The 26,514-nt window shown below is 37.3% G+C and overlaps 2 protein-coding genes and 1 long non-coding RNA gene across 6 annotated transcripts in view; all 3 read right to left on the bottom strand.

Annotated features, from left to right (window-relative positions):
- Positions 1-8,821: 8,821 nt before the first annotated feature.
- On the bottom strand, positions 8,822-11,818 carry inka1a (inka box actin regulator 1a). Its single transcript, XM_079598025.1, has 3 exons — positions 11,485-11,818; positions 11,245-11,293; positions 8,822-10,035 (listed from the first exon to the last, which is right to left on the bottom strand). The coding sequence occupies exons 2-3, from the start codon at positions 11,245-11,247 to the stop codon at positions 9,112-9,114; spliced, it is 927 nt and encodes a 308-aa protein (XP_079454151.1). The 5' UTR covers positions 11,248-11,293; positions 11,485-11,818; the 3' UTR covers positions 8,822-9,111.
- A 14-nt stretch (positions 11,819-11,832) lies between these two features.
- On the bottom strand, positions 11,833-15,889 carry LOC306990776. Its single transcript, XR_013795932.1, has 3 exons — positions 15,780-15,889; positions 15,379-15,508; positions 11,833-13,788 (listed from the first exon to the last, which is right to left on the bottom strand). It is a non-coding gene; the product is annotated as an uncharacterized lncRNA (long non-coding RNA).
- A 1,208-nt stretch (positions 15,890-17,097) lies between these two features.
- The window catches only part of gnai2a (guanine nucleotide binding protein (G protein), alpha inhibiting activity polypeptide 2a), a 54,573-nt gene continuing 45,156 nt past the window's right edge, over positions 17,098-26,514 (bottom strand). For 2 of the 4 annotated variants that reach the window (XM_079596565.1, XM_079596567.1), the window contains 6 exons: positions 25,538-25,698; positions 21,677-21,805; positions 20,219-20,348; positions 19,404-19,557; positions 18,181-18,398; positions 17,098-18,094 (listed from right to left, as the gene is read on the bottom strand). In XM_079596565.1, coding sequence (XP_079452691.1) covers positions 18,208-18,398; positions 19,404-19,557; positions 20,219-20,348; positions 21,677-21,805; positions 25,538-25,698 — 765 coding nt within the window. In that variant the 3' untranslated portion in view covers positions 17,098-18,094; positions 18,181-18,207. The remainder of the gene's footprint in view (positions 18,095-18,180; positions 18,399-19,403; positions 19,558-20,218; positions 20,349-21,676; positions 21,806-25,537; positions 25,699-26,514) is intronic. The other 2 variants (XM_079596566.1, XM_079596568.1) reach the window with 1 other exon arrangement.

Genomic DNA, 26,514 nt, shown 5'->3' with positions numbered 1-26,514 from the left:
CAGAGCGAAAACACTGTTCTTACATGAGCAGCTCATTATCCACTGGTGTTTACAGTAAATCTCTGAGTAACGTGTATGTTCGGTTCACTTCCTGTTAAGCCTGCCTGTGTTCGTAGTTTGTTTCCTTGTTAACTCATTAGGTAATCTTTCTGTTCAGCTGTGCCTGTTTAGATCCCTCATTTATGTATATATACTCCCTGTTTTGTTCAGTTCTTTGTCTATGTTAAGTTGTGTTATCTCCTAAATCTCTATGACATGTTATCTGTTGGATTATTGTATTAAATACTGTTTGTGTGTATCTACTCCTGTGTTGTGCGATTTATATACGCAACCCACACTCACGACACTCTATAATCACAATCACAAATTTTGGACAAATTGTGCAGCCTTACAAACAAGCACAGAAACACAGTTGTTTTTTTTAATCGAATTTTTTTTAAAAATTTAGCAGAAAAGTGAAATCACAATATCCCAACCTGCCCCAATTGTGCCCTACATAAAATATTGTGATAAGCGTTGTTGTTTGAGTAAACACAACAGTCAGCCAAAATGTGAAAGAATCTGTCAGGAATCTAAAAGGCGTTTGTTCGGCTATTCAGGACGAGCACACACATATACCGTCGGATCTTTATAGCAAAGACATGGAGGAATGTGGAGTATTCCCTCAATGTGTCCACAGTGGCACCTTCTGCTTATTGTGGCTGTAAAGAGGCATAAACGTTCAAACAAACACAATCTCACCTCTGACCTAAAGCACATGTGACACAGCTCAGTTCACTTTGGCGATATTTAGAAATGTAGTGGCTTTTCTTGCATCAGAGAAAAGCTCTCAGTGCCAGCAACTATATGCTCACAATTTCTATGCCCAGTTCAAGCAAAACACATCTTACTCTAAAAATATTGTTTCTTCTTTTACTCAAGAGAAACATCTGAGAATCTCACTGAGGAGAACAATCGAGATTTGAGATACAAGTCGGCACAAAATGGAAATGTATCTATTTTCTAAAAGCATGTTACTGATCTAATTGTGAACGATTCATCCATCTCTGTTTCTCTTTATTGACTTTGTAAATCAAAATGTGATAACTCAATGTATGCCGGTCTGCTTAAACACTGACTGCATGCTCACTTTCAGCCTCCATTCAATCAATAACTGACAGATAGAACCAAGTCCCTGTCCTACAATTTTTTTCTTTTTTTGATAGTCACTTTCACTTGGATGTACATACCGAAGAAAGATCTGTCACTTTACATCAGGTACATTGTGACTTTAAAGGGATCTCATTTGTCAATGTTCCTTCTAATAGTAATATAGACAATAACAGAATTAACTGACAAGAAACTAACAAAAAATTACAGATTTGTGTATGTTTACAATATGCATTTATAATAGCTTCGTTCACTATTAAAGTTGTATGTAAAGTCAGAATGACTTTAAGAACATTTATAAATGTATAAACAACAATGAAACCCAATGAAGTGTCCAAGTGTGAGTGTGTTTTTTCCATTCTTCCTAAATTAGGTGTGTATATGCATCAGTGTAGGCCAAAGTTGTCTTTTTTTCTTCCCCCTTTTTCCACAAGTCCACTAAACCGCAGTAAACACAGATCATGCCTGATACTGATGCAGCGAACGTGACTCCGAGGATTCTGGATCTGTAATGAGGAACAGCCTGAGGGTTTCTGCTTCTCACACACATAATTTCCACAGATTTGCTCTCTTGCACAATTGTAAAAAAAGAAGAAGCAGAGTTCACATTCTGATTTGAAGAGAAGCATAAGTGAAAGTAAATAAAGAATAACTGACAACTGACTTCTATACTAATTCCTAATATCTTATCCTGTGTTATCCTCTTTCTGTAGAAATACCCCTTTCTCTCTACTTAACTTTTGGCACTGGACGATCATCTGTCTTCATTGTGACACCACAGGAAATATAAGAGACTTTGTCTGCCTCAGCCACCACAGATAAGATTTTCAACCTTAATGTTGTAAGTAATCATATGACTGTCCAGCAACTGACCTCCGTACGAAGAATCTGCTAATCAGATATATGGTACAAAAGCTGTAACTGGGAAGGTACTCTTTAAAAAGGTTCTATGTACACTTTTGGTACCAATATCCTAGCTAACAGGGAACGTTCCCAAGATTTTCAATAACGTTCTTTAAAAGTTATGTAAATGTTGGGACAAAACGTTCTTATAATGTTATTAATAGTTAATATATACGTTCTCATAATGTTGAGAGAAAACGTTCTAATAATAACATTCTCTGAACATCCTTATAATGTTACTTTTATTTGCTGAATGTTTTCATAATATTCATGATATCCTTATGATGTAATTATGTTGTACTTGAATGCTCTAGTAATGTTGAGAGAAAATGTTCTTGGGATAATAAATCTTGTAACGTACTTTTAATGTTATTATAATTTTCTGAATATTTTAATTATGCTATAAAACGTTCTGAATACAACATTCATAGGTAAAAACTTGCAATTCTGACTTTTGTCTCGAAATTGCGAGTTTATATATCACGAAATACATATCTTCCGTGCAAACAGTAGAGATGAGTAGCGACATTTTACTGCTGACATTTGCTCTCAAAAGGCATATTAATAGCCTAAGTTGATGATTCACCAAATATGAAAGAAAAAAAATATCCAAAATACATTATAAAACCAGGACGGGTAGCTTAAACCTTCAGCAAATTTTAGTTTACACAGTTATTTAAAGATAACTACAACGATAGCGTTCTGTTGATTATAAAAGTGAGCTGCATTTTTGCCGTTTGGTGAGTTCTGATTGGCTGTAAATGTTTTTATCTTTGATCAGCTTTCATTTCTGAAAACGGTTGCAATAATATCGATTCTGTGTCATTATCATTATAGCTGTTGCGTAAACCTCCCTATTCTCATAGAATAAGAATGATTATTACAACTATATAGATGTAGTTATCATTGAGGCCTGTTCACACAAAGAACAATAACTATAAAGATAACTATAATGACTATAATATTAGCATTCACACCAACGCATGATAACATTGTTTATTCTAAGCGTGCGGTGCAGTTAGTCATCTGACTTTTTAAATGTTTTTATTGTTCACCAGATGATGATGAAAATGATTCCAAAAATATTGTTCCTCTGCATCGTTATCGTTACAGCTGTGATGTGAACTTCCTAATTCTCATAATTAGAGATTAGACTATTACAATTTTAATCATCCTTTTTGGTGTGAACGACCCTTAAGTCTTTAACAATGATCTTACTTATAGTCTGGGAGAGAGACTGGTCTGAAGCAGCACACATTTGCGTTCATGATTGTGAATATTTTTCTCCGGGAAGTAACAAGATCTTGGATATCTACAACCTTTTGGGTGTGGAGTTTGACAATTAACTCAAGTTTAATAAACATATTAGCTTGGTTCTAGTTTCTATCATCTCCGTTTGATTGCTAAAATTAATCCGTTTCGATCCAAAAAGTATCTGGAAGTTACAATCTATTATCCTATATCTATATAAAAAAGGTACGCATGTCACTTCCCTTCTGAAAAATCTGAGAAATATAGTCTTAAAACATATATCTTTTTATTGGCTTTTAAAACATTGTAATGTCTTGTTTTGTTCTTCTCTGATTCCTTTCAAACTGAAACTGAATTAAAACATAGCAACATTCACACAGTTAACCCTGCTGACCAACCCTGACCCAGATTTACGTTCTCAAAGGTAAGAAAAATAAACCACTGTTTCTGAGTATTACAACTTCATAGCAGAGTCTGTCTTTGTGTTTAACAATTTATTATTGGCCTGTGAAAGATCATGTTTGGCAAGCAGAGGGAAATGGCCTGTGACCCTGAAGGCCATGTTTGGCCTCCCTCATGACCATGAGAACTCAAAGCCTCGTGGGATACGCCTTCGGTTCGGCCTTCAGGACGGTTTTTTCCCCATGAACTTCAACGTTAGGTTACAGATGAGACTTCAAATCAATCTACATACAGTAGATACATGGAACAGCATAAGGGTTGTGTTGACATCAAACAGAGCATATTTTTTTATTGCAACAGTTATTGTGTTTAAATATGATCAATGTGAGTGTTGTACACAACCTAATGTCCACAAAAAGACCTCAATATTCAACTGGTGCAATTACAGCTTTGTTCAAATCTTGCCAGCAGCAAATAAAAGTTATTTTCTCTGCTGAAGGTAGGTCTCTCAAAAGGAGGGGAGGGATTGACCTCTGTGACAGCTTTGGTCTTCACCCTGACTGATTCTTGTTTACCCAGAATCCACTATGTTTACCCAGAGGACCTGCAGAGAGATGGGCATTCATCACATTCACCTGGGTTCGAAAACCCGCTGATGCCTTGCCATGCATTTATCCTCAATTGACAGGGCCGGACCAGAAAAAAGACAAAGTAAAAGAATGAGTACAGATCCTGTTTTTCAATGTCTTCATTCCCATTTGTGGTTGCCGCATCGTAAAGTAAATGTGAATATAAAAGGCAGCATGCACACATTTTGTCTAAGACAGTCTGTCTGCACACTTTTCAATTTAACGCCGAGCTGCATTACTGCTCTCAAATTGCAGTGTATTAATATAGTGCATTCTCCTTTAAAAATGTAGCTCACATCGTGTGTATGAGTGTGTTTTAAAGGCTTTTATATATAAATGTACAATTCAAGTGAGCCCAAATGCACTGATGTCTAATTAGCCAGTGAATACCATGTAGAAGCAGTAATGTACACATCTGCACACACACACACACAAAGCACTAATGTTGCATTAACATTTTCCTGACATTGCCAGGCCATTAGCGGCTGGTTGACTGACTATTATGGACCAGGATCCTAATTTAGGAGGTGAACTGCGCTTTTAATGAGGGGGGCGAGTGGGGGAGCATGATTAGAAAAGACACGCACAAAAAAAAAAAATAGGATAGTTTTCTTTTCATGAATAGCAGCTGACGCATACACAGACAACACGCATTAGTTGGCGAGTCCGGACACGTTTCCTTCCTTGCTTTTAATTCACTCTACTTCACCAGTCACGTTCTTTGAAACGTTCCAACGGTTCGATGTAATTTCCTGGGTGCATCACTACAGTCTTGAGGCTTATTTTTCCAGTTTCAAAGGAATTGTGAAAAAACACCCACTACATAGAACAGGGATTTCCCCTTCCTTTTAATTCTCTAGTTCTTAAACCTATTAAACAGACAAGCAGGGTGTTTACCATTGGAGGTCAACTGCCCCATTGACACAGGCGTTAACGCTTGGACATCAGTCTAAAAGTGACATCTCTGTGTCATCAGATGTTGCCGAAATGCTTGGCTGAATGGCTGCTGTTGAATGAGGCGCATCTTGTCCACTATCTCAATTCAGACTCCATTGTAAGGTATATGACCACCAGAGTCAGCCCACGTTTCCATTGTAGATGTCCACAATGTTTTTAACAACCTCTCTCAACCAGCATTGAGAATTCAACGGTTGTTTATAAACTGGAAAATTAGCAGATTTTTAGAACGGACTGCAGAAGCATCCCAAATGTTTTATTATAAAATGGATCATATGGTGATTTTGTCCAAAGACCGTGGAAGGCAAACCAATATCGTAAGGGTTAGGGTGACGGGGACACAGTCGGTCATCGTGGTAAACACACAGTTACGGTGCCAGTCGTGTACTGTTGTTAATTTCAGATGTATTTGTAAAAGAACTGGGAGTTTTTCAACAGTGTTTGCCAAGACAGACAACGGTGATGATTCTGCCTCAGTGCATCTGGTCTGAGTTGACTTGTTCAATGTTTGAAGTCACTGACATCTGGCCCCTTCACACACTTACACGTTTACTTCAATTAACACACTCCACACACACTTACACTCCGTAAAAGCTGGCACACATTCAGCACTAGAGCTTTTAAACACAGGAGGCAAACACCACCAATAGAGCTTCCATGCATGTGAGGAATCTTAACAGTACCAACATTTCACATTTCAGTCTTTACAACTAAATACATTTTGTAAAAAACATAAGAATCTGTCAGACTTAGGCTATAAACAAGCAGACAAATGCCTGACGAATGCATTGCAAGTGTACAGTACAGTTGTACATAGTTACTAAACTAAGTCTCAGCCTCAGACGTCACACCTGATGCATATGCCACACAAAATTGAAAACACTTCAGGAGTTTCAAAGCCATCATCTTATTAGTTCAATTCTACATTTGACATTTTCTGCGATGGAGTCCAGACCTTCTGCAGTCAGTCTGAACGTCTGGCTACGCAAAACTTTACTAAACTTTACTCTGGCAGTAACAAACCTCGGTCCTCAAGGACAAAATAGTGATACATTCAAATGTCTGTGCCGTTGAACCAGATGTGCTTTAATTCAGGTAGTTAGCTATAAACATTTCAGTTGTTTAACTAGTTTAACTAAATAGGTATGCAAGATTTATTTGCACTTCAAACTATTGCAAACCATGACAGTAGTTGACTTAAAAAATAATTGACAATAGAAGAACTTTTCCACTAATCGATAGTTTTCCTCATTAAGGAAGTCGCTTGTTTCCGCTACAGAATAAAAATATATAAAAGATAATTGCAAATTATCTCACAATAATTTTTTTATTTGTGTTTTAATTGCGTGATATAGTCGCAATTGCAAGTTATAAAGTCAGACTTGCGAGTTTATATCTCGCAATTCTGACAATAACTCGTACTTTATATAAAAAAAATGTAATTGTTATATATCACAATTCTGACTTTCTAATTCACAATTGCGTGATATAAAGTCAGAACTGTGGGTTTATATCTTGGAACTGAGACTTCACATCACAAATCTGAGAAAAAAAGTAGGAATTGTGAGATGTAAACTCGCAATTGCGAGAAAAAAGTCAGAATTGTGAGATAAAAAAGTTGAAATAAATTTTTTTATTCCATGGCGGAAATAAGCTTCTGCTTGGGAACAAGGAAAGGAAAGGAAAGGAAATGAAAGGAAAGGAAAGGAAAGGAAAGGAAAGGAAAGGAAAGGAAAGGAAAGGAAAGGAAAGGAAAGAAAAGGTGAACTTTTTGAACACTGTACAAAACTAAAAAAATTGTTTACTAATATAAATCAATAATCAATCCATGTATAAAATATCAATACATAAAACTAAATGATCACAATCTATAAATAACATTATATATACACACTTTTTCTAGAAAAATGAAATATTCAAGTTGGCCTGGCTCTATGAATCTTTTGTTCTTCTCCTTAAGTTATTTAAATCATTGTGGATGTATTTTGAAGTCACATTGCAAATATTCTCTCCAAGGAGTGAGGCACGAGGCTCCTGGATATTCTTAAAACCTCTGGCAAGGAATTTGTTGGCCGTTATGTATTCCACTAAGCTCTAAGTGCAATTCCCTGTTTCCACTTGTACACCAGAAACTCTGTCCATCTGTTCCATGTAACCTCAATGGAAAAAGAAAACCCCTTAAATAGAGTTTTTTATATAAGCATGGTAACTTAAGACTGTTAAAGGATAAGGCCTGAATTTACTGTCGCAATAATTCACTTTTTCCACACAAAGGCAGAGATAAACAACATACTGATACTGTACTGACTCCCTCTCTCACCTTACGTGGTCAGTTGTGATCTTAACTGTAACACTTGAAACACAAATATAGCAGGCTGCTACGCATTTGTCATTAATTCCTGGTATTATCTCGAAAATAATAACTCTGACATCATACGGTGAGAACAGCCTTCAGTATAGGAGTTTTATTTTCTTTTATGACTCTGCGGTCACCATCTGTGACTGCAAGTCTTTCAAACAAACCAAAAATGATTAATAAGTCTTTAAGCAGACGTATCCATGTGAGCTGGCACAAGTTGCGGTGTTGCAGGGTGCATTAGTCTGATAACTGAGGCACTCTAAAGCTTAATGAAGCTAAAGTCAACGTCTTCACCCTCTAAACAGCTGCTGCAGATTTTCCCCTATTGGGTCGTGAAGGGACACAAGCAATGTTACCTCATTTAACACAAGCTGCTGGGGCCACCTGAGATACTTGTGTTGATACAGCCTCTCTGCCATTACTAAAGATCTTTCTGCTTTTTTCCACTCCAGAGACGCCAAAAAGCAAGTTTTAGTCCAGGGAACACTGCGTTCCTGTCCACTGCTGTAAGCTGCTAAAAATAATTTCAGCTGTTCATAATAACAAAAACTGGTTAAAGGTTATAACTGAACAAGTACAGACACTGCACATTCAAAAACATGTTTTGTAATATAATAAAATAACCACTTTTGTTTCGCTTGTATCAATATATATATATATATTCTATTTTAACATACTTAAATAATATAATTTATTCCAAAGCTGAATTTTCATAATCATTACACCAGTCTTCAGTGTCACATGATCCTTCAGAAATCATTCTAATATGCTGATTTGCTGCTCAAGAAACATTTCTTATTAAATATTATAAATGTTGAAAACAGTTGGGCTGTTTAATTTTTTTGTGGAAACCTTGATACAATTTCATATAAGATTAAATAAGTAAATATGATTTTTTTAGATGAATAGAAAGTTTAAAAGACAGTTTAACAGCATTTAATTGAAATAGAAATATTTTCTTACTTTATAAATGTCTTTACTGTCACTTTTGATCAATGTAAGGTGTCCTTGCTAAATACAAGTATTTATTTCTTTAAAAAAAAAAAAAAACATTTGTACTGTTTGTATGTGTAAACACAGGTATATACTTGATAATGTACATTATCACCGGTTATCACATCCGGTCATTATCACAAAATAAACCCCTTCAGGGTGAAATAAGACCCCTTGTCTTCATGTCTGGACCCTGTCTGTTTTTTTAGTTTTTTTTTGCGATAATGACAGGCTGAGCGAACAAAAAAATCCTTTTAGCTGCATGAATTTCCTTTCAAACATCGAGCTCATGGAGGCCGCCACCAAGAGCAATGCAATGACCAGTATGATTTTGTAATTGTTTTATTTTTGTGCATTTTACATAGGATTACGGACAAAGCTTTTTATAAAAAATAATATTTAGTCTCTCCTGGAGATATAGGCCTAGTCCATTTAGATAATGTCCAGTTTTTAGCAACCTAACTGTAGTCATATGTACCCAATAATGTCATTACAGACAATGGGCATTCTGCTTCCAGATTTCATGTGTGCCGTAAACTTGAAGAAATCTGTGTCCAGTTCGTTCAGACCTGTGTGGGATTTATAGAAGAATGGCATTTTGTGTTGTACGTCAACTTGGCAAGAAAGTCGTTTGGGAGCCATAATTGATTTGCTCAGCTTTGTACCATCTGACGATTTTCTTTGCCCATCAGCACTCCGCGAAATCCCGGCTATCCTCCGCTTGACATTTACCATGAAGTCTTTAGCGAAACTGCGTCCAGAACTGTGCTTTTGTTCCGTCTGTTCTGGACATTCCGGTAAGTCCATCCAGTTCTGAATGAGATCAGCGAAGCTGTTGTCTCCCAGCACTAGCGGCTGCCGGTTACGCCCGCGGGTGAGTAGTGACGTAGTCCAGTCATCCGGGTCACTAGCGGTCTCAAACGCCGTCCAACTTTCCAAGCAAGCATCGGAAGTTGACTTCGGACGCACTCGTGAGTTGGCCGCCTGGTTGGTGCGAAGACATGCAGACGAAGATACGCGGATGTTTTTGGCGCGACGTAACACCACTCCTTCGTCCTGCCAGGAGGCCTCAGAGTAACCCGAATCAAACTCCAGACTCCGCTCGCTGCTCGGTGAGCTAACAGCCGATGGGTCGCCGGCGGTGTCCTCCTCCTCCAGAGAGCTAGACAGACAGCAGGCCGAGTCGTAACTGCTCGCCTCACTGGCATCGCTGATCCTCAAGCGTGCTCGCCGTTCTCGTTGGGCTATCAGCTGCTTGCAAGCACGCAACCTCACTGGAGGTCCGACAGGGGGCGCTGCGCAGCTCCGCCGCAAATGCTTTAGATCCTGCAGGGATCGCATCATATAACGCATCTGTTCCCGCAGACAGTCGCCAGATTCCTGTAGACACAACTGCAAAGAGACAGAAAGAAACAGTAAGAAACAGTGCAAATTGAAATGCATACTTATATTTTAGTTAAGCTCAAGCTACAATTAGAAGATAACCACCACTAGATTCAATTTGGGTCACCCTCCTTTTAGTTTTGTTGTCCTGATTGACTAATCATGCTCATTAAACAGGCTTGGACCTGCACTGTTAGAGAGGGCATGGCTCTATTTATCTGGAGGAGCTGAAAAACCACTCTATTCTAGGTAGAGGGAAACTGAACAACCGATGAAAGCACATGGTGTGGACACACTCACGCCCAGCTATCAAAAAGGATGGATGACTACTACTAATCAGTAAGAATAAACCTGTTACTCGCCACACCTGAAATATATCTTTTCAAAAGAGTAATTACCACACCTTCCATCCATGCTGTCAGAAACATGTACACAAACATACACACAAATCATAATCAAGAAATGGAAAAGCAATAGCTTCCTCATTTGAAATGGGTGAAATGAGCAAATTCCAATTTATATACAAACTACTTGCTTTTAAGAGTGAAGCTACATCATTTATTCATAGACCGTAAAACAAAATATGGAAAATGGAAATATGACCACATAAGTCTGAGATTAACAGTCTCAAAAGGTTTTCTATTGACAACAAATCCCAGTTCCTAACTTAACCAATAAATGCTACTACTGCAGTGTTTGATGTAGTTGCATTCACCCAAATGCATATTAATGTCTAATAAAACCAGCACAACAATGCAAGTGCCTAATTCTGTTTCATCTGTCTGAAATACTCCAATGCATGAGTATTTTTCCAAACTATGAGTGCCAACACCAACATCTTCCCTCTTTGGGAAACTTCTCTGGCTTTTTGGGCAGATACAGATCTTGTTTTTTTTTTTAAACATATTTGCTGAAATCTGTATCTAAATGGACAAAACAGCTCAGAAACACAGAGTGTGGATACCATGTGAACGCAGCAATAATAGCATGCAGACGGGGTCGAGTGACTGGCATTATTTATATGCACAGATTGGCATGAGGTCCAGATGTCATTCCATATGCTAAAATTTCAGCAACGGACATTACTTCACAATAACTAATCCTTTGCTGCACATAATGTAAAGTGATGACCAATCAGTGTAGTTCTACAGAGTAAACAATCTATTGTAATTAACCAGACAAAGTGTGTGTGGAGAGGTGATTTAGAGGCATGCTTACCATGATTCTGGAATGATGACAATCAAAAATCCAGTACCTTTAAATACTCCTGAAATAGAAAAAAAAAATTATGAAACATCATGCTTTGCGAAAGTAAAATAAAGCAAAAAAAAAAAAAGTTAAATAAAGCAATAAATGTGATTTTGCATTTTAATAATTAGGAAAACAAAAGTAACTTTTATCAGGTAAAACAAAACATGCATGAAGCTGATCAAATGTAGAACTAAGTCTTGCACTTACATTTGTTGTGAAGCACAAAATCAGTACAATCCAGTCAGTGCAGATGTGGCTGTTGTGACTCAAACTCCAGATCATGAGCCCCTCACTGCAGACAAGCTCATATAATGTGCGTCTGTGTCATTCTAGCATGGGCGTCTCAGCCAATCACAGCGCAGCATCGCGGCGCGATCCAATCAAATGATCGCAGATGGAGCCAATCAGAGCTCGCCTGAAATCTGAGCGCTCGTTTCCACCCTCGCTCAAATTATGAGAATATTCAATGATGCCAAAGAACCACAGAAAATATCCAACACAAGACATAATCCCGATATTCTTTCTTTCTATCTATCTATCTGCATAATTTAACTTAACACATAATAGGCACTTCTTAAGATATTTATGTTACGTACTTTAAATTGTGCTGCTATTCTTGGTCTGAAAGGCAAGGAAACAAGCATTGAAGTGGCAAGATGTCGTGCTGTTGATGCGTGCACAGTACAATTTGTTAATTCATATCTTGTTCATTTTAACATAACATACTAATACTAAGCTTAAAAACTGAATCTATACCGTTAAGCAGCCATGTTGAATTATTAGAAAACCATCGTCATCTTTAATATAGGAACACATTTAGGCTGCCAGGAGACATGTATGTCTTCGCCCAAAGTTGTTCATTTGAGAATCCTATTTTCGCATCTTTAAATATGTTAAAGATGTACTGATGTTTCAGAGACGCAGATCTCAAATTCACTTACCCTGCTGTTATCAGCATAACTGAAACATTCCCAGATAATGTGCATGTGTAGAGAGATTCACGGCGTGTTGAGCAGCGTCCTCTGGCGGTCGGAGAAAATGCAGCATCGTCCGATTTCTTTTTTTTTTCTTCTTTATTTTTTTGCATTTTCTGAAAATAAACTTTAGCCTAGTTGTGCGAAAATACTATTTTCTCAACTAATTCAACGAATTTCCCACAAAGCCACATGGGGTTGATGTCAATGTGTTTATTGTAATTAGAGTAAAATCTTCCCATTCATGTTTCCATTCTTTATTTTTCTCCCATCCTAATCTGTGACACATTAGGTTCGATTAGGTGTTTGGAGGATTAGGCCTGCACACAAAAACATGGCTGTACAATAATGTTGATCCTTTTGTGATGCAAAGCTGAAATGTGGCAATCCAGTTTACATATAGGAAAACGTGTGAACAATTGCCTAAACCTGTGATTCCACCCATTGTGTTAAAGATGGCCACTTCATCCTGGTTGTTAACGTGATCTTCCTGAAGCGTTACACTTTAATGTACAAGTTTACTACAAGTCAGATCAGCAACCCGGGCATGTCTTCAAGATTTGTTTCTTTATTTGCCTTCACCGAACAGAAACAACCCAACACATGCTGCTTAAAGTTAGTGTTCACAACAACAGTAATCTACAGGTCTACAATCAGTTTGCTTTTCATCTATATAAAAATAAGGACAAAGTTCAGCTAGACCAGACTGACCCTTAAACTAATTTATACTGGCACATTTCCAGTGCTAGTAATTCAGACTTCCAAGCAACCAAGGGAGTGTAAAAAGAACATTTACCAATATCTGCACAAAGAGAGAAGTTCATCTAAACTTTACACACACTTTCTAAATAGAAAAATATGTACAGCAAATGTGTGTTGTGTCCTGTCACAGAATTCCCTGTATACAGGAAAGTTCTATCAGTGTACCCTTAATTAAATATTACCAGCAATATTTGGTGGAATTTGTGTTTAATATTTACATGTATAGTGCAATATTTAATAATTTGATGTGTTGGTATGATTTAAGATTTTCTAATATGCAAATTTACATTTTAAAAGCTGCCAGAACAACTCCGGAAATAAAACAATTACGTTTATTTATTTAATTACTTTCTTTAGGTTTTTACTATATTATGGATTTATATGAATGTATTGTGGATTACATATTATTATAGGCCTATAATATTACAGAATCCCATTAAAGTTCTAGAAATGATTGTATATTTTGTGTTACTTTACGTATGCTAAGTGTACTTTAACAGGCTATATGATTAATAATATATTAATATATTCAGCATTATTACTGAATTAAATACATAATCCGACAGTAAGGTATCAAAATCTAATAATTCAGCAGTGCATTTTTAATATATACGCATTGTGGCTACAAAGTCTTTGGTAAGGCAGTATGTTGACAACCAGAATATTCTATGCATAAAATCTTCTGATGTTAAAGAGATAGTTCATCCAAAAATGAAAATGTTGTCATCATTTACTCACCCTCATGTTGTTCCAAACCTGTGTGAGTTTCTTTCTTCTGTTGAACACAAAATAAGATATTCAGAAAAATGTTGGTAATCAAACAGTTGATGGTAGCCATTGGCTCTAACCCTGCTTTAACATGTCACAAAGCTCCTAAATAATTTTCATTTTTACAGCATTTTTATTTTATTCCTCATCATTAGAAGCCCATATTGGTCTCTCAGGAGTCAATAAGCAATGTACCAGAAAATATAATCAATATGGTCAATCAATAGCATCAGATTTGATAAGTATACAAATATGTTTAATTTTTCAGTTGAAATTAACTAAATATCTAAGGTGTACAAATATGACACCAAATGAATATAAATAAATTATAATTACAGCTCTGGGAATAAATTCCCTGACAAACAAACAAAATAATTGACATTTTGAATTCACCCAGTAAGTTAGACGGTCATATGAACATAAAATGGATTTCAAATATGTATGAACTGCAGTCAAAAGTGATTCCAGTTGCATTTTCTCTCCAGCCGAAATCCAGATCCTGATCACAGTCACTCCAGTAAATGAGTTTGACCCTCAGACTGTGGGTCCATTGGTGCTGCCCGTCCCTGACGACAGTGAATTGAGACTGGCCCTTTAAATCCATCTCAGGAGGAGACTCAGGTTTCACCATTGATCCAGTCGGAGGTGAGATCATGGATCATCCCAACTTAAATGCTCATAAATGGTCCATTATACTCAAAACGTAATTTAAAATGATCATTTCAATTTCCCTCTAGTACAATAATCACATTGTCCAGCTGCATCCGTCCTGCTTTTTCAATCTGTTGGACAGCTGTATTTGGCTACAGAACTGGACAGTCACAGCTAAAGTGTGATTTACCAGCTGAATACTGAATACAAAAACACACACATGCCTATGTATTAGCCATATTGTTAAGTGACGGGGGAACTTGTGGCATAATACGCGTTTAAAAGAAGAAAATATTTTGCTTTAAATCAATGTTAATGCCTTTTTTGCTGCATAATATTGCATTTACTGTAGTAGCATTGTCACAACCAACCAGTTGAGAGTGAGACTACTACAGACACTTTTCTGAAAAGTTAAAAGTGAGGCAGACGTTCACATTATTCTTTCTCTTTTAGTGCAGAATGTAAAGGATAACTCTCCAGTCTGTTACCCACTCTCATATAAATCCATTATCTTCCCATTGTCACCCTCTGCTGCACAATCACCAATGTTAACATCACAATAATTACTATGAATTCAACAGTCAAAGCTGAACAACAAATATCCACTATTATACATAGGCCTAAATGATCACACACTCAACAACAGCACCATGTTTATGTTGTCAAAGGTGCCATCGTGGACCGTTTCCAGATGAATGGTTTGAGCCTGACATTTAAAAAAACCCTCTTCTCCTATATACCAGAATGTGTCTATAATGACACTATGTTTGAGGTTACCATCCAGGTGTCTGATGGGAAATACAGCACTGAAATGGTCACTTTCATAACCGCCGTGCCATTAAACCCACTGCAAGTACAACCACAACCACCACAGTGAGTATTTAATATCAGCCTACATGATTTTTTTTTTCTAATAATAGACACTCTGTATAATAGATGCATGTACCTGCGCGTGTGTTCTGTTGAGTGAGTGAGTTCTGGGATTCACAGCCCTGGTTTGTGGTTCTGCTCTCCATCACAGGAGCTCTGCTGCTGTCGGGTCACATGGCTGTACTCATACAGCGCGACAACACCTGCTGTTTTGCGATACAAATTATTATTTGTGTTTTGCGCGAGACGCTGCAAAATATGTGAGACATGACGAACGCAACTATCAGACATGTCTGTAATAGCGCATGGTTTACATAGAAAGCGAATGGAAAGCGGGGGAGCACCTTACACAGCTCAACAGTAGGCCTGCCATAGCCTAACGTTAACGTTACATGCATAAACATTATAAAAACATTATGTTCCGTCCAAAAATGTATTGTAATTACAGTTTCTGTCAAAATACTATAGGCTACTTACAATTAGTATTTCTACATCAGCCACCAGTTCACACACACCAAAAAGTCATATGTCGTCGTGACCATAGATCGACTGTGGTCGTGACTCGTGCATTTTTAAATTTAAAAAAATGCCGCAAAAAGCGGCGCGCACGCGCGAGGAGCTGAAAGAGCAGTTCGTAACCGTCAACATCGGTGTCGCGCATATACAAATCCTATGATACAAATAAATAAATAAAATCAGCGCATTGGAACGCATAAAAAACGGATTCTGTGTGTACCAGCTTTGCTTTTTGTAAGGAAAATAATGTAATAAACCACTGAATATTTTATTTATGAAATTATTAGATTTTTTTGTTTACTTAGTACTAGTTTTACTTTTAATATGTACACAAATCCGGCGTATTTGTGTATAGCTACAAGTGTCGTTCATTCTTTGGTGTACACACACACAGTACATCAGTTTGTCGAACATAAGATTTCACTGAACTTCTTTTGAATGGCAGGTGAGCTGGAAATTAATTTGAGAAATTGTTATTTCTCACTTTTTCTTTGTGATATTAATTGTTAATTGTGAATTAACGCTCACGCTAAAGCGGAATGAACTGAGAATTCATCGGCATTATTTAGATCAGAACGACAAGGTGGGTCAAATCTGTTTATGAGAAGTGAGATTATGTAGATTTAATTGTTAAAAAGATTGATAATAGGCTAATATAGTATATGGTGCCATTTCAAAAAACAGCCACTAGATGACAGTGTCAGTCTGTCAAAAGACAGCATACAAGGGGCGTAATGGTGAGTTGAAGCCTGTCACCGTTTTTTTTTTTTTACTCTCCAAACACTAATTTAGTTCAGATCTTAAAACCATATTTTACATTCATTTGTTGAGGTTTACTGGAAAAGCTCAAAACCCAGGTTAGATTACAGTGTGTGAGAGGTTTCCAAATGAGTAATAATTTTGAGAAGCATATGTTCAGTGATTAATTAACCTGAGATTTTCTGTCTTTCAACAGTAACAGGACCCAGTTACTTGTTTAATTCAGCAACGAGCCTTATCTTCCAGCTGTCTGATCTTAGAAAATAAATTAATCTTAATGTTCTTAAATAATTAAGTTAGTTACAGACCTATCCAGGTAATGGTTAGCCAATTTCAGCAAAAGCATAATATACTAAAATTAGAAAATGTTCCAGTTTATGCCATACAGCAAGTCCTTAAATGTCTATTTAATTAGTGCGATTTGATAGCCTATTAATTTAATTATTCAGCCACTGAAATGAACTTATTAACCTCCACAATATGTACACTTGAAATAAAAACCACAGGTGGCAGAGCTTCATCTAGTGAATGAACTTTTATTTAAATTAAATCATTATATAAGACTTTCAAAAGAACTTTATTCTTTACCAAAAAAAAAAAGGAACAAAAAAACACTACCCTTTTTCTCAATTAGATTTCCATTATTAATCACTATTTATTCTTACATGGTGTGAAATTTCTGGAGCAGAAATGTTTACGTACAGTAGGACAACTGGGCGAGAAAATAAAGTCCATTGTAAACGGAAGTCAAGGCACAAACAGAATGCTAGAAAGAGGAATGAGAAGATAGAAAAGAAGAAAAAAAGATTGTTAGATACTGTTACGTACATACTTTAAATATCAGTTACATTTTAGCATTTCTTTCTCCATTTGTGAAGCTTTTTTTTGTGCTTTTTTTATAATTTTTTGTTGTTTTTGTACTTTTTTAAATTTAATTTTAAAAAGGAATGTTACGCTGATGTGAACTGATTACTTGTATTGATATATTTGCTATCTTCTATCATGCAGGAAAACTTTCCATTTAGCTATCAACAAGGACGTCATGTAAACATCATAAAAAAAGCGCTTTCCTTTTTCAATCATACTCTATATCCAATGCCTGCTGGTTGTTTAAAAAATAAGCATTATGCAATTAAAAGTTTAATAAAATTTGCACATCATATTCCCTAGAGTAAAATGAAAGTATCATATAAAACATTTTGTCGCCTCTGCTATTACTCGGGGGAAGAAGAAAAAAAAATGAACAAAAGGAGAGAAAATAAACAACACAAATGGACAATGGATAATACAACAGTTGGCGATTTGTGTCATAGCCCAAGGAGTTATTAATACAGATATTAAATGTCAAACACAATGATGGGACGGTGTCCGGAGGGAGGGAGGACAGAGGCTAAGGTTGTTGGCAATCATTGAAATTGTGTCGGGCTCCTCTGAGCTATCGTCGTGGTTGGCCAGAGCAGATGCCCGGGACGTATTCCACCCCTGCTTCCTCTGGTCATCAAAACCGTTCAAGTAATCTAAAAGAGGAAGAGAAATAAGTTAAAATGCCAAGCAGTAGTACAACTAGACAGGACACTGTTTTTTTGTGTGCATTTCTTCTTACCTCGACTCACCTTCCTGTTTTAGTGCTCTAGAAGAGCCCACAATCCTTCAGGTTGTTTTTGATGATGACGTCGGTGACCGCGTCGAAAACGAACTGCACGTTCTTGGTGTCTGTGGCACAGGTGAAGTGAGGGTAAATCTCCTTGGTTTCTTTCTTCTTGTTCAGGTCCTCAAACTTGCTGCGGATGTACTCGGCCGCCTCGTCGTAGTTGTTGGCACCTTGTCGGGAGGGGAAATACAAAAGCACAATGAGAAAACAGCAGGGAAGGATGGAGACGGAAAGACAGAAAATAAGTGGAAGACAGGAAGCCAGAAAAATTGGAAAACAACATGAAATCGAAAGTTCACACTCGCAATGATTCCCACTTTAATCATTAAAATGACAAGATCTCTTCCAATTGATGGATATCAAAGCCGCTTGCTCTGTGTTAGATGGATGTCCCATGCACTACTCTGCATGGGATATAATGAATTGCTGGCCTTTTGGATATCAACATTGATGGACACCCAAAGTGGACCTCATTTGAATAAACCACTTGATGAGCACTTGAAGTGAACAGCCTCACAAAGACTGGAAATGCCTGAATTAAACTGGTTCGGATTGGTCTGTTTTTCACATGCATGCATGCTTCAAAGACAACATGAATATGGCATTAGCAACACATTTTAACTTCTGTAATGTGATGCATTTCAGGGTGGAAACGAATATTCAGCCTGAAATAATGTAGGACAGATTTATGAGCATTTGATTGGATCGTGAAAAGTAGGCAATGAAAGGGTTAGTTCACCCAAAAATTTAAATTGTCAATTATTCACCTTCATGTCGTCCCAAACCCGCAAGACTTTTGTTTATCTTCTGAACACAAATTAATATCTTTTTGATGAAATCGGAGAGCTTCTGTCCCTCCATAAACCGCTACGCAACTTCTTTTGTATCTGACTATTAATATGTATTATTGATATTAATGCTACAATCTAAAATAAAAGATGATAAATTAATATGAACAATTTAATATGATTAAACTATTTCATTTTTATTGCACAAAAAGACCAGGTACAATTATTAAGAAACTAAAAAGGTCTGTATTGATTTCATGTTTTCTTTAATGCATAGGTAAAGCAATGAGGTTGCATTTTATTGAACTGAAGCACTCAACAGCACTTCTGGAGCACTTGTGCACTTGATTTAGATGATTTATTGGGACGTTGGCTGTTTTATAGTACCTGCATACTCAGGGAAGCAGATGGTCAAGGGGCTGTGTATGATCTTCTGCTCAAACAGATCTTTCTTGTTGAGGAAGAGAATGATGGAGGTCTCGGTGAACCACTTGTTGTTGCAGATGCTGTCGAAGAGCTTCATACTCTCGTGCATTCGATTCTGTGGTGGAATTAAGAACCGGTTCATTATTCAGGCCTGTATTGATGAATGAACTACACTACCGTTCCAAAGCTTGGGTCAGAGAGATTTTTTTATTTTATTTTTAAAGAAAGAAATTAGTACTTGTGTATTAAATGGATCAAAAGTAACAGTAAACACATTTAGAATTTGACAAAAAAATTAGAATAAAAAAAAATGCTGTTCTTTTGAACTTTCTATTCATCAAAGAATCATGAAAAACAATGTATTCACAAAAATATTTAGCAGTTTTCAACATTGATATTAATAAGAAATGTAATTGCATATTAGAATGATTTCTGAAGGATGTGACACTGACGACTGGAGTAATGATTTGCAATCAGGAATAATATTTATCAATATTACTGTTTTGACTACTTTCGATTAAAAAAATCGTACCAAACCCAAACTTTTGAACGGCAGTCTATGCCGTATATCATACATGAAGAAGTCTTAAAGGTGCGGTAGAAAAGCAGCATATTTAATTCTAACAATACAGAGGGTGAAACACGGTCACAAAGAACTAAATTAAACCTTGACTAACACAACAAATTGTGCAGAAGTGTAGAAGTGCAGCCTCTTTGATTCTTAATAGTTTCATGAATTATAAACTGATCTGGGGTAAAAGCTAAGAGGATCTCACCATTTCTTCATCCTCAGCCAGCACCAGGTCGTACGCACTCATGGCCACACAGAAGATAATGGCCGTCACACCTTCGAAACAGTGGATCCACTTCTTTCTCTCTGAACGCTGGCCGCCGACATCAAACATCCTATGGAGAAAGAGAGAGAGAGAGAGAGATGAGACGCATGTAAATGGCCAGCAGTATATACAGACAAATGTACAAGTAATCAATGACAAAAAATTCCCCGAACAACCAACAAAACCAGACAGAACATACAACCATCCAAATAAGCAGACAGGTTATTTAATTTGACGCAAATGTAATAAAGATGTAATGGGCAGAAGAACAGCCTGTTTAAAATGTCATATTGTCCTAAAGGAATAGTTTTGTCATAATGTTTGGATAAACAATCCAAACATACCATACTGTTTCCTCCAACCATGTCTTAACCAAACGCATTAGTTATTGTATTGGCTTAATAGACTTGAAATAAGGTACATGTGGTATGGACTGTATTTATTATGTCTTGTCCTATTTGACAAAATAGAAATGACCTGAGGGCAAGTAAATGACGACAACACTCCTCATTCTAGGTCACATCTAGTTTCCACAAACCATACGTTCCCAGAGCTCGTTTTTGTCTACTGGAAATTTGTGGAAAATTTTCAATGTTTTGTCAGCAGAAAATTGAGGTTGCTGACTCCGTATTCTGATGGCCTTAGAGAGGTTTATTATGTCCGTTCCTCTTCTTTAGGTCCGGACGTTCACATGTGTCACTGGCATTTGTTGACATTTGAGTCTGAGCTTTGTTTCTATGGTAATGGAGGGGTTGAAAGCAGAATGGATGAGACTGGGAGGGAGGATGGAAGAGCTGGGACTTCATGTCTGTTGCAGGAGTCATTTATTTCTGTCTGTCAAACATTTGTCTCTTTAACCGTGTGGACCTGGAAAAGGCGTCATTGGCATTTCTAGGAAATTCCATAATCATCCTCCCTCTTGTGTGGTATTTTCTTTCTTTTTCTTTTTTTACACACGATACATAATATGATTTACAAGTCATTAAATAAAGTAATAGACCATCTTGGACAGCTGGCTTGTGTTTGATCTTTCTAAAGGTTGGGCTGACATTTCTTCTGTAGATTAAAGCAGACTCATTCAAAGAGAATCATTCCAGCCTTGCTAAATCCCATAAACTCCTAAAACCAAACGCCCTCAACAGTTTTAAGAGAAATTAATCCCAAAACCTCAGGCCAGAACACATGGATGTCATGGAATTAATTCCTTGATTCCATTGAGGGTTAAAGAGGGTGTTGCTAGCTAACGGAAATAGTGGAGGCTGTTCCGATATGGCAGATGAGTTTGAAGTGCGAATGTGTGCAAACACACGTTATCGCAGCTACTAGAGAGTGTGAATAAATAAAAAATCTGTTAAAATCAGAGTGAAATTGGCATCCATGTGCGTAGAGGTTTCTCACTTGAAGTGTAGGTCTTTGAAGGTGAAATGTGTCTCTACGATGCCAGTGGTCTTCACTCTGGTCCTCAGCACGTCCTGCTGGGTTGGGATGTAGTCTGCTTTGGCTATCCTCTCCATGTCATTCAGATAACTGCAAAACACACACAAGGTGGTACATGTAACAATTTGCTTTTTTTAAATAATAGCATTTCCTTCTAACTAGACCCTTTCAATGTTCACTAATGTATACAATTACTATATAGAGTGGTGGCCAAAATGATTAGAACGGTAAGATTTTTTGATGTTTTAAAAGAAGTCTCACAAAGGCTTCATTTATTTGATCCAAAAAAAAAAATAATTTAAACATAATATTGTGAAATATTTTTACAATTTAAAATAACCGTTTTTCTATTTGAATATATTTAAAAAAGTAATTTATTCCTGTGATCAAAGCTGAATTTTCAGCATCATTACTCCAGTCTTCAGTCACATGATCCTTCAGAAACCATTCTAATATATGCCGATTTGCTGCTCAAGAAACATTTATTATTATTAATCATCAATGTTGAAAGCAGCTGTGCACAATTTCTTTTCAGGGTTCTTTGATGAATAGAAAGTTCAAAATAACAGCATTTAACTGAAATAAAATGGTATATATAATGCAAAGTATTGTACACTTCTGTCTCTCAGTTGTATCAGCATTGGTTTGAACAGGCCTTAGATGTTCTTATGCAAAACACTGTTTGGAAATCTGATTAGACGATTGCACACAGAGAGCAGACGAACCGCCTAAGTCTCGGAGGCTGCGAGAGTGACAATGCAGATCTTCATTCAGCTGCCAATCAAAGGCTGATAAAGACTCACAGTAACACAGCTTGGATAAGCTGCGTAGGCAAGAACTCCTGCCAGAAACACTGAATGTTATTGCTCCACCTAATGCCGTACAATCCCACTACAGCTCAAATGTGCGGTTCCGTGACGAACCAAGAATTCAAGTTTTCAACATCACAAAAGACAAACACAGCATAAGTTCCTCCAAGTTGTTTTCTTTCTTTCTTAGGCCCGTTTACACCTGGTATTAAGATGGGTATTTGTCTCCCTCGTCTACTTGTTATCTGATCGACCAAAACGCGTTTACACCTGCTGTTTTAATCCACTTCTGTCCTGATTTCTTCAAGGCTCTATGGGCAGGTAAATGTATGCATTTTTTCAGATCTTTCGATCTAATGGACAAAATAAACTTGCTTATTTACATATGAAAGCGACTGGAGATGATGGAAAAACATACAGAGACCAGGCTCTGATAGCGTGTGAGTGTGTGTTAAAAATCAGGAATGGTGAGAGAACATTGTGCTTTGTACGTTATTCGTCATTTGCGGTCTTTTGTAACTGTCCGGACACATTAGTGTGTACACTACAAAAAGCAATCCGATCAAATGTGTTTTCGTCAACCTCTGGAATTGGTAGAAAGTGGACAAGCTCATAATGTTTTAGACCCCGTTTACACCTGCATTTAGTGTCGTGCACTTGTGATCCGATCGACCAAAACGCATTTTAATACCAGGTGTAAACAGGATTGGTGGAGGCTTTTCAATATAGCAGATGTTATACGTTTTTCAGTCCTGAGAGCGGTCTCTCAATATTGTGTGGATCCCCGCAGACACTCGCACTCCACTGGAATCCTCAGGCATTAAAACAATCAAGCACAACCTAAATCAAATTGAAAAGTGCTGATAATCCCTCTTCACAAAGCATGGCTTAGAGCTGCCTTTGTAGTTCTTACCTAAATCAAACCCCCAACCCCTACCCCCACCCTCTCCCAAAAAAAAGACATTTCAAAACATTTAGTTTCACATTTCAGCTGGAGTGAGCTTTGTTTTGGAGGATGGCTCTCTTGAAGACTTATTTATTCTATTATTCACACTAAAGTACATGGTGTGCTGTGATTTATGCAACGAAAGATCTAGCCTGTAGGGTGCAGGACTAAGGGCTGTGCTGACTGTGTGTAGAGAGAGATTAATGACCACATGCTATCATTTAAGGTTCGGGGAATTAAAGTCATGTCTCTGATAAACGCAGCTAGAGTTTATCAAAGCCAAGAGTACAGTCTGACACTGAAGCTGTGGATCTCTAATGAGAACAATACACAAACGCTAGGCACTTAATACAGTGGCTGTTCAAAATAATACACCAGTATAAAACATCTGATGGGATTCAGTGCATGCTATTTACTGATGTAGGCACTACTAGTACTGTTATTCTGAATCTGAACACATTAAGAGTGTATGGCAAGATCTGTGCAAACAATATGGTATTTTCTTTGATGCACAGGAAGTTTGTCTTGTTTTTTTATTTTTATTCACTGGAACAGGAGCTGTGCTGGACGTCTGGCTCTGGTTCAGAGACAGGGAAGATTTCAGGGAAGAAAAATATGTTCCAATTCCAGTTCCAGTGAAAACTAATCTTAACGCTACAGCATACATTGGTTTTCTAGAGAACTGTGTGCTTCTAACTTAGTTTTGGGAGGGCAGGTTTCTAACAAAGATGGATCGTACATGAACTCCACTAGTCTTCACAAAGCGCCAACCTATACTCCATTACGGTAGACACTTTTGGGGAAAATTTGAATTGTCAAAATGTTATTGTCTCATGTCACTCTGCAATCTCTTTCTTCTCACATTATAAAACGATTTAAACTAAAAAATCTATTTATTTATTTGGCAAGTAGATGTGAAATTAGTAGGCATTGGGGTTCTAAATATCCTGTCAGGGTTCATTTAGCAATAATGACAGATTTTCTATACATTATGCCAATTTAAACTCAAACTCGACTAATTGTGTGTATATTTAATATCTTATTATCAATGTAGACCTTTTTCAAGTATTTTTTTATGAATAGACCTTTACATTTTTCAGAATTAGTTTGTAACAACGTAAATCTTACCTATCACTTTTGATCAATTTAATGCATCCTTGCTAAAAAGTATTTTTTTTGAAGTACTGATTCCAAACCTTTGAACGCTAGTGTATGTGGAGGGCTTCTATTTTTATATATTTCTTTTAATATAAGCTAATTATAATTTCTATAGACTGCATCTCTCTAAAAGGAGGTTTTCTTTTTGACAGACATTTTAGCCTTTGTTCTGAGGGTGGGGAAGGAGTGGCTGCCTCTGTAAAACCACACTTCTCTCCACCCACACACACACAGGCTGTAAAACCTCTCACATAAACATCTGCTGAACCTAGCAAACACAACTAAATATTATGAAAACTAAGATTAGAACTCCCCCTTTCCTTCCGCAATCTCTTTTCCCACCAACAAATGACATCATGATTCATTTCCTAATTCAAGGCCAAATCGACTGTGATCCCCCAGTGAGGGAACGCTCCGCCTACCCCTGATTGATTCTGAGTATATCAAGCATGGGAAAATTCTTGGAAATCCTGACCCAGGCCAACCCTCCATTTAATAGCAATTGGTTTCTCAACGGACCGTTAATGCCAGAGTTTCTGCTCGCTTTGACGTATCGATCTGATCCTACCCTCTCTCATCAGACAATTTCATCTTTCTATCCATTTTGAATTTAAAGGGACTCTTGGGTAGGTGTCAGTTTTAGTTTAGCTGTTCATTTGAAAAAAACATTCATTTTGACCAATAGCAGAGTGGGTTTAGTGTCTATATAAAACTTTTGAATATTTGAAATGTTTATATTCCAAGAAAAATACCCACAATGCTATAGTGCACCATCCTGTTCCATCTGTGAATGCATATTTATCATCTGACAGGCTGAGCATTATGTGCTATGATATTTGTTTGCCATGAATATTGACGAATGGTCATAGGTCAATATCTTTTCTGACCAATAACGGAAAGAGAACTCACTATGCAGCGGAGTCGTTGAGCTGGTACTCTCTGGCACGGGTGAAGCAGCTCTGTACCCCTCCATCAGCCCACAGTCTGGTGATGACATTGGCCAGGTCGTCAGGCAGAATACCCTGTTCCTCTGCCGCCCCGGATAGGGCAAACAACTGACGGGCATCATCCTATAAAACAAACAAATGCAAATTTGCCTCAAAAATAATGCACATTAACAGTTCAATATACATAAACTAGCACATATATATAAAAAAGTGAAATCTGATATTTGCTTTTCCTAGACAACAGTTTTTGCTGTGTGCACGTGTGTATATGTGCTTTGGGGGGTTACTTGATTTAAAGATTTATTTGCCAGGCAGGTCTAAAGTGCAGTATACAAATGTGAGCTATGCATCCCCCGAGAGAAGGAGCCTATGAACCAGACCTGACTAGCTCCTCTAGATTCTACTACCATGCCTGAGTCTCGATCCATTTAACGAGTGTCTTTGCAGCCTGCCTGTCTGTCTCCCACACGTTTTCCTCTGCGGTTCTCTCAGAACTACAAAAATAACCGTCTACCTACATATCCGTCTTTCTCCTCCCAGAGTGCATGTTGAAGGGATGGAGTCTCATGCCAAAACCCCTCCCATCATTGAGATGAACTAGGTCACAGGAAGTCAGCCCTGGGGCGGAACATCGGAGCCATGAGCAGAAGCGATGGGCTAAGAGACGTGTGACACGACCGACCCTGCACTTCTAGGGAACGTGATGAATTCTTAAACTGTGTGCTACTGTAGATTACAGACATTGTAAAGATGAAAAAGCACAATGTTTCACAATTCAGAAGTTAAGTAGCTTGTAAATTCAAGGACTGCTTGAATATCTATTTCACAACAGGAATACAAGTTCTTTTACTAGGTGGTGGGGGGGAAAAAAGCCAATAGATATGAAAAGAGAGAGGACAGAATGGTTACAGGCCTTTTAAAAGATTTACAGCCTCAAGA

This window comes from Phoxinus phoxinus (assembly GCF_949152265.1).
Source record: "Phoxinus phoxinus genome assembly, chromosome: 22".
NCBI classification, from domain to species: Eukaryota; Metazoa; Chordata; class Actinopteri; order Cypriniformes; family Leuciscidae; genus Phoxinus; species Phoxinus phoxinus.
Note: the sequence above shows the minus strand (reverse complement) of the source record. Positions and strands in the feature narration are given on the sequence as shown.